This window comes from Miniopterus natalensis, chromosome 4 (assembly GCF_054644295.1).
Source record: "Miniopterus natalensis isolate mMinNat1 chromosome 4, mMinNat1.hap1, whole genome shotgun sequence".
Classification (NCBI taxonomy): domain Eukaryota; kingdom Metazoa; phylum Chordata; class Mammalia; order Chiroptera; family Miniopteridae; genus Miniopterus; species Miniopterus natalensis.
In genome coordinates, this window is record NC_142084.1 from 51,083,913 (window position 1) to 51,098,065 (window position 14,153).

Consider the following 14,153-nt stretch of genomic DNA (forward strand, 5'->3'; position numbering starts at 1 on the left):
TAATAAGCGGCGGAACAGGAGCCTGAGTCACATCGATGGGTCAGGCATGTAAGTGGTAAGATCCTACTGTAATGCCCGTTGCCTAAGGAAAAAGGAAAACAATGCTAGAGCCTCTATTAGATCCTGACTCAAATATTTCTAGAATAACACTGATTTTTCAAAAGAATATCCTTTAGGCTTTGGGATTTTCTTTTATTTAAAATGAAACTTTGTGTTTTGAATATTTAAACAACCAAAATACTATTCATTACAAAATATAGTAAAAAACCAAGAATGTCCTTATGAGTGATAGATATGAAAGCAGTACAATGGATAATATATTTATCTTCAAAGCTAATCGACTCTTGCAAAAATAGACATCAAAAGAGTCATTTAATACTTTAATCATAGTACAAAGGGCAGCTGAGCATAAAGTTGGAAAGTCATAGCTTTTGAATATCTGTTTATGTTTCTCTTCACACTTTTCTCAACTGACTTTAACCCCTTTGGGAAGGTGGCTCTAAATAATCCCTCTTATTATTCTAATATAGGAAACTTGACATTGAAAAATTGCTGTTAAGATTCATGAGGTTTTGGGCCTTTTTGTTTGTTTACATTTAAAAATATATAGTTATCGATTTCAGAGAGGAAGGGAGAGGGAGAGAGAGAAACATCAATGATGAGGGTCACTGATCCGCGGTCTCCTGCACGCCCCCAGCAGGCCGTGTGCCCTGACCGGGAATCGCACTGCGATCTCCTGGATCCTAGGTTGATGCCCAACCGCTGAGCCACGCCAGCTGGGCTATTTACATTTTACTCTAAGGAATTTAAAATCATATAAACTTTATCTTAGAGAAAGCAAGGATAAATCAATTCATTATAAGCAGTCATAATATAGATTTGTTTAGAATGCTGCCTTAGGGATTAAGGTGGCTTTACATATATAAAACACTCTATCTTGGTGAAAATGCAGAGTCAAGTGTAAATAAGTAGAGTCAGTTTGGACCACACTAAAATCTGTAATACACGTAACAGTGAGAGGTGCAGAGACAGTGGCTCCGTTTCGTCGTGTCTCCCCCTGACTAGGGACCGCGGTCCTGAGAGCCCACGGACCACGTCAGCCCAGCGGTCTGGGCCGCGAGAAGACCCAGGTGTCCTCCCAGAGGGATACTTTCACTCCAGATTTATAAAAGTTCCTTACTTATTGGAAATAATTCAATCATCCAATGATTTGTCTAGGCCGTTCTTCAAACCATTTCTATTTCTAAACAATGCCCCGTCTTGAGATAACAGATTGGAAGCTTCATTACTGACTGCATCAGACTTCCTCTCTGTTATGAAAGCAGGTCTGTAAGATGAAAGCTCCACCAGGACCCAACTACAGCAAGCCAAGGAAGGGTGAATTGTTTGTTTACATGTTAAATCAACTATTCCTTCTTTCGGGAAGCATGATAGAGTTAATTTCTTCAGGATGGCATGTTCTGTCACATTTTTTAAAAATATGATTTTATTGACCTCAGAGAGAGGAAGGGAGAGGGAGAGAGAGAGAGAAACATCAATGATGAGAGGGAGTCATTGATCCGCTGCCTCTTAAATGTGCCCTGCTGGGGATCCAGCCTGCAACCCGGCATGTGTCCTGACCGGGAATCGAGCCGCAACCTCCTGGTTCATAGGTTGATGCTCAACCACTGAGCCACACCGGCCGGCCCATCATGTTTTGATGAGGAGCTAAGTGATGCCTTGATAAGCAGGAATGAATGATAGCTTGGTCAGGACAACACTGTTGACTTCCTGAGTTTCTTAAGGAGTTAAGACTCCGAACATGACTATTCAAATCCCTTTCCATAGTTTGATATTATTAATAGGCACATCAATTTGACTAATATATCACAGGAAATAACAGTGTGGAATTTTAAGATCAACATAAAGAGAAAAGATGCCTATTGTCTAGCATTGTTGGGGAAATGTTCCATATAAACTAAACACATCTAGTGTAATTATATCTAAGAGAAAGATGGATTCCTTTTCTGTGAAAGAAGCCAATAGTCATTTTAATTTAGTTTTAGTTCTTCCTCATATATAGTAATACAGGCATTAATTTTTCTACCAGCTAAATAAGCCTTTTCCTCCTTGGGAGGAAAAGATGACATTTTAAAGGAAATTGTTATTATCCTTGTGAAACACACCTAATCGAGGGTTAGTAGGAAACATAGGTGCTGCATTCCAGATTCTTTTCACCACTTAGACTATTCATTCTTATACCGTTCACTGTCAAAAAACTGTAATTACCCCCCAAATGCTAATAAATAGCAAAATACCTTTTCACAATGTCAGCACGGCTTTTTTTTTTCTTTTTTTTTCTTTTTTCTAGGATGGGAGTTCTAAATGATTTCCGAATATAAATGAGGTCCAAACGATGTAGAGATTTCCAAATGCCAGGCATCATTCTATACCATAAGTGCCTTCATAGAATTTATTTTTAAAACTGTGCTCCCCATTGTGATAATCTCTAGGTTTCACTTCAAACATGAATAGAGATATTTTTCATGAAAACCTCCCCTTTTTTTCTAGAAATATTACAATGTCTGAGGTAGTATAACCATTAATAAGAAGGTAACTCTAATCTGTGAGTGGAAGAACTTGACTTATACCCTCCTAAATATAAAAATTAGGGTGTCATACTGTGAATTAATAACCTCTATTTTCTAGTCCACTTGGTTGACAGCCTATAAAACTTTGTATGTAAGACATAAATAATTGTCCCCTGCTTTCCGTTTTCATCCTTTTGGCTGGTCCTTTACCCTCTGCATGGAACTCATAGCATGGCCCACTGTTTCATTATGGATGTCAGCAGGCACTCCAACTCTCCCTGCAAACCACTAGACTTGACAGACCAAAAAGAATTTTACATAAGTCCCATCCTATCATTCTTCAGTGTATGTAAATCTACAGTCCCTACAAAAATTCTTATATGTTCCTGAACTATAGCACTTATTGAAAATCAGAATTTAATAATTCACTAATGTACACTCAAATTTTAACAACAGCCAGATTCTCCCCCCAGTGGAGTGTATCCGTTGTACTTTTTTTTTTTTTTTTAATTTGGATGTAGTTGCCAACATAAACAACTTATAGTCTAATTGGATCAAGGGAATCAATATCTGAAGCTGATTCCTTGTCACTTGCATCATTAGGTGTCTTCAGCATCCCAACATTGTCAACCTCTCTTTAAATGAAGTTAAAATAGTATTGACTTTTAAAGCTTCACTTCAGTAGTTTGTGTAGCTATGTATATTAAATGTGAATGGTATTTAAATGTAAAAGATTATAAAAGTATTAGGTAAAACTATTACAAAATGAGCTGTAGTCGGAGAAAAGCATGTAGTCTTATTACGCAGTTTAGACAGAAGTTAAAATGTCAGTGAAGGAAAGAACAGAATGCTTAGAGAAAAATTAAGAAAGCATTAGAGTTATATGCACTAAGAGAGGAATAAGTATCTAAATACTTTTGCAGAATGATATTACATGTAGCACAGTTCTTTTCAAGCATGAAAACACACACACAGCATTTCAATTTCGCCATAAGGGCATTAAGGGGCCCTTTTAGAAAAGTATTTTTCCTCGAGGCTTGTAAGAGAGATCAGGTGTGAAAGAATGAAGGAAAAAGCGGCCAGAATGGGAAAAAGGCGGCTCTCATAAACAAATTTATAAACTTGTCAGCTGAGGGAATGGAACAAGAGGAGAAGATAAAAGAGAGCGCTGTCACGAGGACGTTTCAGACTTAAGCCGGTGGAGAGGAAAAGACTAGAGACGTTATTAAAGTGTAAGTTTTAGAGCAACATCTTAGTTAATTGGAAAGAGATGTCAAAGCCCAGATGGAGATATTAGTTTTACAAAAATAGGGATACTATTCCTCTGACACTGGTAGAATAAACCTTGAAGATAAGAATAGAATAGAAGAGCTGAATCTACTTCCATGCCCTTGTCCAATATTGGAAGTGATTTTGTTTTAATGAGATTTCTCCAATAAAAAACCCCACTACAGTTAATGGGGATTTTGAAATTAAACATTGTTTATCTCTTCAAAATACTTGGAAAGTACTTGACTTGGGTTACTGATTAGGGAATAGAAGGTTCATCTTGTCCCCATTCCAGCAGCTTTAATCAAGGAAACGTATGTGGGGGCCCCACAGCGTATATATCAAGTAAACATAGTAGCATATTTATATTCCAATATACAAATTATTTTTAAGGGTGTGAGATGAAAATATGCTGCAAAACATAAATAAAAACATAATAATAAAAACACAAAAGTCTTTCATATTTTGGTACTACTTTTTCACTTCATTTGCCAACAATAGCATCACAAAAAGAAAGAAAAAACTTAGAAAACCTAAAAAGGGTTCAAAATTTCAGGAGTAATTATTATGTATAATAAAGTCCCTATACCTCTTCTTTTTTTTCTGAGTCTGTGTAAATCACTTGTTTATAAAAGTTTATCTCATCATATGAATAAAAGTAAAAAAAATAAATTTACTTTGAAGTTTTTCTTTAAGTTTAAAAAGAAGCTCATTAGCTTCCCTAAAGGAAAAACAAAAAACTGCAGTTGCAGAAATAGACTTGCAAATAAACAGAATGGAAAATTAAAAATAGTATTGTACCAGTAAAGATTTTCAGAGCCTAACTCCATCGATTTATCACTTCTTACCCATCATTCGGCTAAAAAAAACATGTTTGCTCATATATTAATTCTCTTTTACACAATCAAAGATGATACCATTTACTACATGTAAAAAATTAATAGTAAACATTTTACTGAAGTCATTAACAATATTTTCTTAGATATGTCTTTGCTCGCTTCGTTTTATTAACAGTTGATATTTAATATGATAACTCTTGGGATTTAAAATAAAGTCATAAAGTCATGAATCAAGTCAATGGAAAACATTTTTGGAATCATTAAAATTGTACAGGATGTAGCAAAAGTAGGTTTATAGTTGCTTGTGTGGAAAATAATACAATAATTGATAAATAATAATACAAGAATAAACCTTTGTGTACTCACTACTGTAAACCTACTTTTGCCCCACCCTATATGTATGATGTAATTATGAACATTTTATATAGCCTTGATATATGTTTTTCTCTTTCTTATTAAGATGCAATAATTAGCTATTAATAAAGGATTATAGTTGTTGAAGTATTTTAGAGAAGTATGGCTTGTTTGTTTTTATAAGGATTTCTCTGTATGATTAGTGTGTCATTTCAAATAAAACTATTCTCCAATAATATTAACAAGATTCAAATCAAATTGTATTTCTATAACTAAACTGGCATAATTTTTCAGCTTCTTAAACATGAAAATGGGATTTATGAAATAATATAACTAAAAGGAATTTTAACAGCTTAACAGTTTCAAATGATTAGCACTAGCATGAACTTTAAAAATCACTTACTATATTCCAGGCCCTTTATTTTAGGAGCAAAAGTCAGAAAAATCAACTAACTTGCCTAAGTTAACATGGTTTATTAACCCCTAGAAGAACCAGGCATAAGGTCAGGATGGCCAAACGTTCATTACACATGTATATACATTAAACCATAAGAATACTCAAATATAGTGTTTAGATAAACAATGTTCTGTTAAGGAGAAGAAGTCACTTGGCAATCTTATCAAATTTAGAGAAATTCAGGTACATATTTATGTATAATTTATTGATAAGTTCACTGAGGCCTAAATTTAGATTTGTTGCAGCAGTCTAATCAGCCAAAAGTAAAGCTAAGTTACATCTTAGAGTTCTTTTTGGCATCTTGAAATTACTTTCAATTGTGAAAACTATAGAGTGAGGTTAATGCATAAATTATTAATAGAAGCATATCCTTCTGATAATTTCCTGTTTGGAAAACGTATCTTTAAAGTTTAAAATGTAATTGGCACTTCCATGCTTCACTCCCTTATGAATGATAAATGATACCATTAGTGAAATCTCTTACTAATTATATCTGTGTATTAACTATATGTGCACACATGTGCCTATAATGTGAATTGATAATGCAACAGGAAGAGCAAGTGATCCCCTATGATCACATTTTTTATTTTTTAACAGGGTTAATCAATTGACCCATTCAAAGTCTATTGTGAACAGAGAATATCTTGAGTATTATCAATGTATTTGACAAAATATCTCATATTATCCTTGTGGATTCCATGAAGAGTTGGAGTTAGCAGAATTAGGTGAGCTTATGATTAAAATATAAATGACACCCAAAGAATATTAGTTATTACTAATATTAATAACATGAAAATATCACTGATTCCTTACATAGCCTCATTGTATATGGTATCTCAGTCAATTTGGATGAAGATATAAATGGCAAATGATCAAGGTTACAGATGTTTTTATGATAGGTGAGAGAATCAGTATTTCAATTTTATGAGGTTGGACAAATAAACCAAAAACCAAGGTGAAATTTAACAGGGATGAATACAAAACCTTGCATGCGGCTTCAATCAATTGCATATTCACAGAATGGAAGGCAGGAGGGTAGCCATAATTCATAGTAAAATCACCCAGGTTTTCAGCAAACAACAACTTTAAAGCAAGCTATTAATGTGATGCAGTAACTACAGAAGCTAACAAACTTGAAGCTTTTTAAATAGAATTATAGAGTCTAGATAACAGAGTTTTGTAATTTCAAATACCTGGAGGGCCAAGCAGGAAACAAGCCTGAGTGAAACGGAGAGGAGTGGGGTAATCAAGAGTGGTGTGACTACAGTGAAAGCAGAGTACGTTCCCCAGTTAAAGGCATTCATTTTTTTCTTTTTTCTTTCTGTTTTAAATGTAAACACCGTGTTGCCTGAAGAACATGTGTCCAGGTTAAAATTGGACTGAAATCTGAATTTCCAGATACAAGCTAAGATCCTCTATAGGTAGACTAAGTCATACCCTAAGTCTAGATGCCATACTTCAGGAATAACACTGAAAACCTACATTCAGAAGATACAGAGATCAGGATGAAGGGTATAAAATATAATTCAATAGAGAATGGTTAAGGTATTTCAGAATTCTTAGGTTTAAGTGATAAGAAAATTTAAAGACGAGATGATAGTTATTTTCATGTATTTGATACATCTGTCATATTAAAAAGAAAGCAATCACTAAAGTCAGAACTCGTATAAGTGAACTTATACAGTATTTGTCCTTCTACGATGGGCTTATTTCACTTTGTATAATATCCTCAAGGTTCATCCACATTATAGCACATGACAGATGAGACAGAAACCAATCCTTTGGGCAGCATCCCCCAAGGGAAAAACACTGAACCCACACTCCACCTTTTTTCGCCCCAGGCGGAAGCTGGGAGTTGAAGGTTTTCTCCCACTCGTTCCTCCCTGAGCTAGAGCAGGGGGTCTGTGCCCAGTGAGCCTGTGCTTGCTAGTCCAGACCTTTGCCTTTGTTCTCAGTGGTCCCCAAACTGGTGCCTGTTCTTGTCAATGCTTTGATTCAGGCAAGAAAGAAACCGGTGCCTCAGGAAGCCACCCTGAAAAGTCAGAAATTGTCCGTAGAATCCAGTCTCCCTCTCTCCCCAGGGAGAAGCCAAGACCTGGGTGTTTCCTCCCAAATGCTCTACACTGCACTGGGGGAGGAACTAGTTTTCCTTCAAATATCACCTAGTTAACAAATTCTCAAAACTTTAGATTTTAATTCCAGTATATTTAAATGATCACACAGTTCTATTTCTCTTCTCTGCTGAGCTTTGGGACTGCATTTATTACCATGGCAACTAGTGTGAGACACCCAGTAGAGCGAGCAGAAATGATTCTCTCACATAATCACAAAAATAAAGTGAGTTGAACATCAAGTCATCTGAAGCACCTGCACAGGTTTATACTGAAATTCATCTTCTCTGAGGAACCTAAACAGGAGTCTTAGTAGAGTTTGGAGACTAATCTCAATTATTTCTCCATTGTTTGACCTTTTCTGCTAGAATAATTGTCCTTATGATCTGATAATGGGCAATACTAGAAAGACCCCTGTAATCTGATTAGAGCCAAATGATTCTCGAGTGAAAAATGTGAGCTCACACCTCCCTTCTGTTTTGCAAGGGTGGTCTCTAAATGAAGTGACTGGGTGGGGAGCTCACAGCTCAGGGACATTTGCTGAGCATGGCCATAGAAAGAGGAGAGTAACCCAGTTAACATATTTTCCCGGGGAGAGGTGACCACTTTGCACCATGATCATAATTCGCAAGTACTCATACCCTTTCCTTTTCCTTCCATAGCACTATGATCACAGAAAACATGATTCAATATAGTCTCATACATTTATTTATATTCCTATGAATTTGGGAACTACTCAATGAGCTGCAAGGTCTTTAAACTGCATACTAATTTTTAAAGGAGACATTGGCAAAGACTTCTAAAATTTTGACCTTTCCTGCATCATTAAACCAGCTACATTTAGCTGAACTGATAGAGCACAAGCTTTCCCCAGGCAACCTAGGCAAGATGTATCTTTAAAGTCTTTAAGAATTCAATACTGTCCTCAGATGTTTTGTGGAATGGTGAGAAAACTTAAAATGTCAGAGGAAGGAAAACTGCCAACCAGAGAGGAAGTGGTTTCAATGTGTCCTGGATCATCTAGTGAAGCCTTGGGCATGCCGAGCTGACAGCCATGCAGACTGTTATGCAATACTCAAGCTCCCAAAATTTAAGGAAGAAAAACCTGTAACAGATATGCCTAACCATGCCATGAGTGACTCACAACACTTCCATTATATGTTATTTATTGCTAATTTAGTCAAACTCCGCATTTATTTAATACTTATGTTTTAGAAGCCATTTAAGTGGTTAAGCTTGAGTGCAAGGTCCATAAAGGGTCTACTCTGATATTACTAATATACATACATATATACACATACATATGTATATACACACACATATATATACACACACACACATATATATACACAGACACATATATAGGACTATACACACACTATTTCCAAAATATTTGAAAGATATAAAATGTATGTACATATGTATTTATATATAGGAATCTAGAAGTATATAAACATATAATCATATATACAAAACTAGAAGTATATATACATATTTCCCCCCTCATGGAAATATGTGTGACATATAGGAAACTATGGCAGACAAATCATTAGCTATACCAGAAATAATGAAATAGGTATGAAGGACTATCATAAATGAGTAAAAATCTGTTCAATAGAATATATATAAGGAAAGCATGCTGTATTTTTGCTGATCACAAGCAGTAACTGGAACAAGATGTAACTGTAATGAAATACCATTTAATGTAGTTCTATAGGGAAGCTGTTATATAATGGTTCATTTTTATTTATAAGTATATTTCAATTTTTTATATGTAAATATAAATAGATGTATCTTATGCCACAGAGGGAGTTGGGAAAAGGTTGCTACCTTTAAAAATATAATCTACATTATTATAATTCTTTGGTAATTTTGATTATTATATAGTAAATCATATGTATGATCATATATGATCATAAATCATATATATATATATAAGAAAAATTTCAAATGATTCCTTTCATTTTAGAACATCTGCATTAATACTATTTATCTGCCATTTATACTATTTGTAAACTCTGTGAAAAATCTGTAATGCTGGGTAACAACAGTATAGTTTCATGGATTATTATCAGACCACATTTATCTCTGAGGATGGAATAATTAACTTCGTTAAATAAGAAGGGGAATGAATGCCTTTGTTTTGACAATGGTTTAGAATCACTTCCTTCCCGACTCAGCATAACTAGAGTTGATCACTTATTCAGAGGATGCATGCTGCCCCTCCCAGAAAAGAGAACCAGAGGAAATAAATGGTTGCAGGGTGGGAGATTTTGGAGAGGCATGAAGAAGCACTTTCTTCTGTAAGTCAATAATTGAGCTTCATGGATTGACAGGCCAATGATAGGCTTATAAATAGAGATCATTTCCTATCCCTCAAATCTAACCTTCTGTAGGAGCACAATGCATATAGGTCCCATGAAATCATTTTCTACTCATCTAAGATCTGTCCTCTTTTACTGAGAAAAGGGATTATCAAAATGTGGAAGTCTAAAAATAGCAGCTTATAATTGAAAGCCTAATTCCTTCTTAATTATAGGTATGCTACAGTGGCACTATATAATTAGGGACAATCAGCAGCTCCAAAGTGAGTCAGGCTTTATCACTAACTCCGTACAAGGATTTATAGGGGTTCCATGGCAGTAAACCCTGGAAAATGAAGATGCAGGAGCTTTTTCCTCACACCTCTTGGTGGTTACAGGATTGCCTTCCATTTGTTAGAGTAGGCAGCTAGGTGGATATGAGCTGGGAGAGATAGCTGGGGCTTGGAGCGAGTGTATGTGAGACGCGACAAACTGCAAATAGACAGTGGAGGTGGCAGGCTCCCCTGAGTGAGCAGGAAAGATTCAGAGCCCCTCTAGGATGTGGTCTAGCCTGTGGTGTAACACCCAGGGAAGGAGCCTTATAACTTAAAGATACATTTTTTTGAGATATGAGGGAGGGGGCGACTTGCTCCTTGCCTAGGGGCATTCCGGCCTAGGGGTATAAATCTTCTAAACTCCCAAATACCTGGGCACTTTGGTTTCAGCCGGCTGAGTTGCCTGCTCAGGTCCTATCTGAGTGTATTTCTTTCCTACAAATAAAACCTCACCTGCTTTTGCTGTGGTTTGTTGTCTCTTGCTTGAAATCATTCCTACAAGCAAGACAAGAACTGGGGGTGCAGAGTATTGTCTCTGGCCAGGGACGATCTCAGGCCAGAGACCCCCCTGACACCGCTGACACATTTACACTCTCTTTAGCAGAACAAAGAAAGTATTTCTTTCTCATGTTTGTTTTACTGATTATCACTGATGGAATGTACAGCTTTTAAGTTAAAAATCTTTAAGCTTAAATTGGAATTCTAAAACTAATGCACACTCACTGAATTCACTAAAACAATATTAATATAACACAGTTTATAATATTATTTAACTGAAGTCTGAAAATACTTTAGTCTTATATTGAGTAATTGATATCACCTTAGGACCAAAGAGATAGCTCTCTATAAACAAGATGAAATATTCATCTTATAATTTGATATAAGTAAGGTACTTTCATTTCCTCCCAAAAGATATACTTTTAGGAAACATTAGTTAATATGGAGACAAAAAGCTAGAAGTTCAGAATTTTGTTTTAAAACTGGCTATTTAATTTCTAAATGGCCTTAAAAATTATTTTTTCATTCTTTTGCTAGTTATATATCTTTAAAATTTAGCCAATGACCCAACTTCTCAAGTCAGTTTCTCCAATGGCCAAATCCAAAGCTCCTGCTATGGTAAAAACAGAAACTTGGCTTGATAAACCCTGTGACAGTAGACATTTTTAAGTGAAATAAATAATAAAATACTAGTTGTAAACAGCATAAGAAGGAGAAAACTATTAATAAAACCCAAATAAGCCATATTAGGAAGCATAAGACAACTGTTAGAGCTTTAAATATTAGCAAATGGTAAAAATGATGAAAGTTTTTTCTCCCACATATAATTAGCTGCCTTGAATCTGAAAGTAAACATAACAGACGGCCAGGGGACAAATTAGAATACGTGTCTTCAGTCGGCTGCAGCCCACTCAGCTATATCTCCTTTCCCGGCAGGTTGGCCACCATGATAATCAATCTGCCAGCTTTCGCCCTGTCTCGAATCCCCCATACAGGAGCCCTAAACATGCTTACAGCTAAAGGACAGTTACGAGAGAGGACGACCGAAGATGTGCAGTAAATATTAATTTTAGGAGTACAAGCAAGGCAACTTTGCAACACTTCCCACTAGAAGCATCTGTATATAAAGAACCATGGTCTGTACGGGGCTAGTGCACTGACACACAAGTAGCAGCCTTCCTTTGCCCACAGCCATCCAGCTTTCTCATCTTGTCTACTAGAGAATTTGGGTATCTTGGTGTCCTGGTAATTATGGCATGTTTCTATGATTGACTGGGTTAAGGTATAATTTTATTAACCAATGTCCCCCAATAAATTCAATGACAAAAATTGATGGAAATAGAGTTAGAGAAAAAAACGGAGTTAGCGGTCACATAGCACCTTTGTATAGACCGTAAGGGAAAAGCAAAGGGAGCCAAAGTTTAAATAGGTTAAATTTTAAGAACGAAAGCAGAAATTACAAAGCAGAATCTCTTACCCTGAAAAACTCTTTAGTGGAGCCAGAGTCTAATGTTCCATAAGCAATTTCTGTTTGCTTAGAAAGATCCTCAGCACTTTCGATGGGAGACACCATCCTCTCTACAGTCAGGAAGGCAGCTAAGTTAGCCGTGTAGGAGGAGATTATGATCAGGGTAAAGAACCACCACACACCTCCAACAATGCGCCCAGAGAGGGATCTAATAACAAGTATGAAATGGATTTGTAAAGTGAAATGAATGACCTAATAAAACAACAAGTTAGCAGTATTATGCAAATATTAACTTACAGGGGAATAATTAACTTTATACTTTTCAATATACCTGCTACTTAATGAAACTGGAAATTATTAAACGTTCTGGGCAAGGAGTACAGATTAGCTAGATTTGATGAAGTACCCAGAGGCAAAAACTTCAGATTGCTGATTCTTTCATAGTTATAACGCCCAGATCGTTTACAGTATGAAATCTCATAACAAAGCAATTTCAAGAAATGTGCAAATAAACCATCCAATGCTCATGCTACTATATCCACTCGTGGCATAAGCGGACATGAACAAGAGAATCTAAGGTCACCAGCAATATTCAGGACAATGTAGACAAACAAAACCAAATATTAAAAATAAAAGAGTAAGCACCATAGATATAGCTTTCAACAGCAAAGAAACCCTCCCTTTAGTTCAGCCAATGAAGTTCCAAAACCCTCAAAAAAGGTCCAAAATTTTGTTAGTTTTTTGTTTGTGCCAAAATGTGAGTTTTAGGTACAGTATAAGATAGAAGATGAAAAAAAGAAATGATACTACAAACAAAGGTATGAAACAAGATATAATTCTAAATGAATAAAAATCAGATGTTTCATGGCATGGACGGTTATCACCCTGCTCCTTTGTGGCTCCTGCTTAAGAAAAAAAAAGAAAACTTAAGGAAAACAAATTAGACATTTAAAATTTTGCCAAGATAAAAATTCCTAGTTTGAAATATGCTAAAATAATAATATTTCTATGGCCATAAATTCTTACATAAAATACTTTTTCAAAAGCTTAGATTCCCAATAACTTACTTTAAACCTTGGGTAGATAAATACAGATATGCACATACAGAAATAGATGTACACTATATTGTTTGAAAGAATTTGGTGGGATTCTACATATAAAGGCATTTGAGTAATATTAACAAACAAATATAACTTATTTTTCTTTTTTATTAATAACTCTGCTTTGTCTAAAATTTAAACTTGCTACAGTGTAAAAGTAACAGTTCTAAAAATTTAAGTCACAAAAATTTGGCAATGTCTGGCCTAAATCAAACTCCCTCACAATTAACAGTAAGAAATATACTTTCTGATGAATCACAGATGCCACATCAAATTATTGGGTAATATTTGTAGAATAAACTACTCAAGCAGTCAAGAAAAAGGGGGAAGCTAATTTAAAAGTAAAGGGGTTTGTTTTTTTCATATAAAAAACACCTGTTGCTAAAATAAAAGGAGAAAAGGTGCAAGCAGGGAAAAGCAAAAAGAATATAGCTAAGAATCTTTATCACGGTTTTTAAGAGATGCAAAGAATTAAACAAATACGACAGGATGAAAGAGTTAAACACTCATATTCTGAAAGGACATTCAATATATTTTAAATTTGGGAAACCACTACTATAGACATAGCTACTCTCAAGATGTTCACTATTTATTGCACAACAATGGAAGGTGTAATTAAATAGCATATGCCCTGTATTTAAGGGGGCAGATTTAGTACGTGACTGCTCAAACCCTTTAAAACAAAACTGATTACATGGTAATTGCTTTTAACACTATACATTGCATGTTAATTTGCAATATATTTGAGAATCATTTGTTATAATTCATTCTGTTCTAGTTGTAAAATAGACACAAGAAAAAGATATGTTGTTCTCTAATTCAGTGCTTAAATCAGATTTAATGAGATTA

General features: G+C 35.2%; 1 protein-coding gene across 8 annotated transcripts in view; it reads right to left on the reverse strand.

The window, feature by feature from the left end:
* GRIA2 (glutamate ionotropic receptor AMPA type subunit 2) overlaps positions 1–14,153 on the reverse strand; it is a 112,373-nt gene that overhangs the window by 6,320 nt on the left and 91,900 nt on the right. For all 8 annotated transcript variants that reach the window (XM_016200320.2, XM_016200321.2, XM_016200322.2 and 5 more), the window contains exon 12: positions 12,214–12,412. In XM_016200320.2, the coding sequence (XP_016055806.1) occupies positions 12,214–12,412 (199 nt within the window). The remainder of the gene's footprint in view (positions 1–12,213; positions 12,413–14,153) is intronic.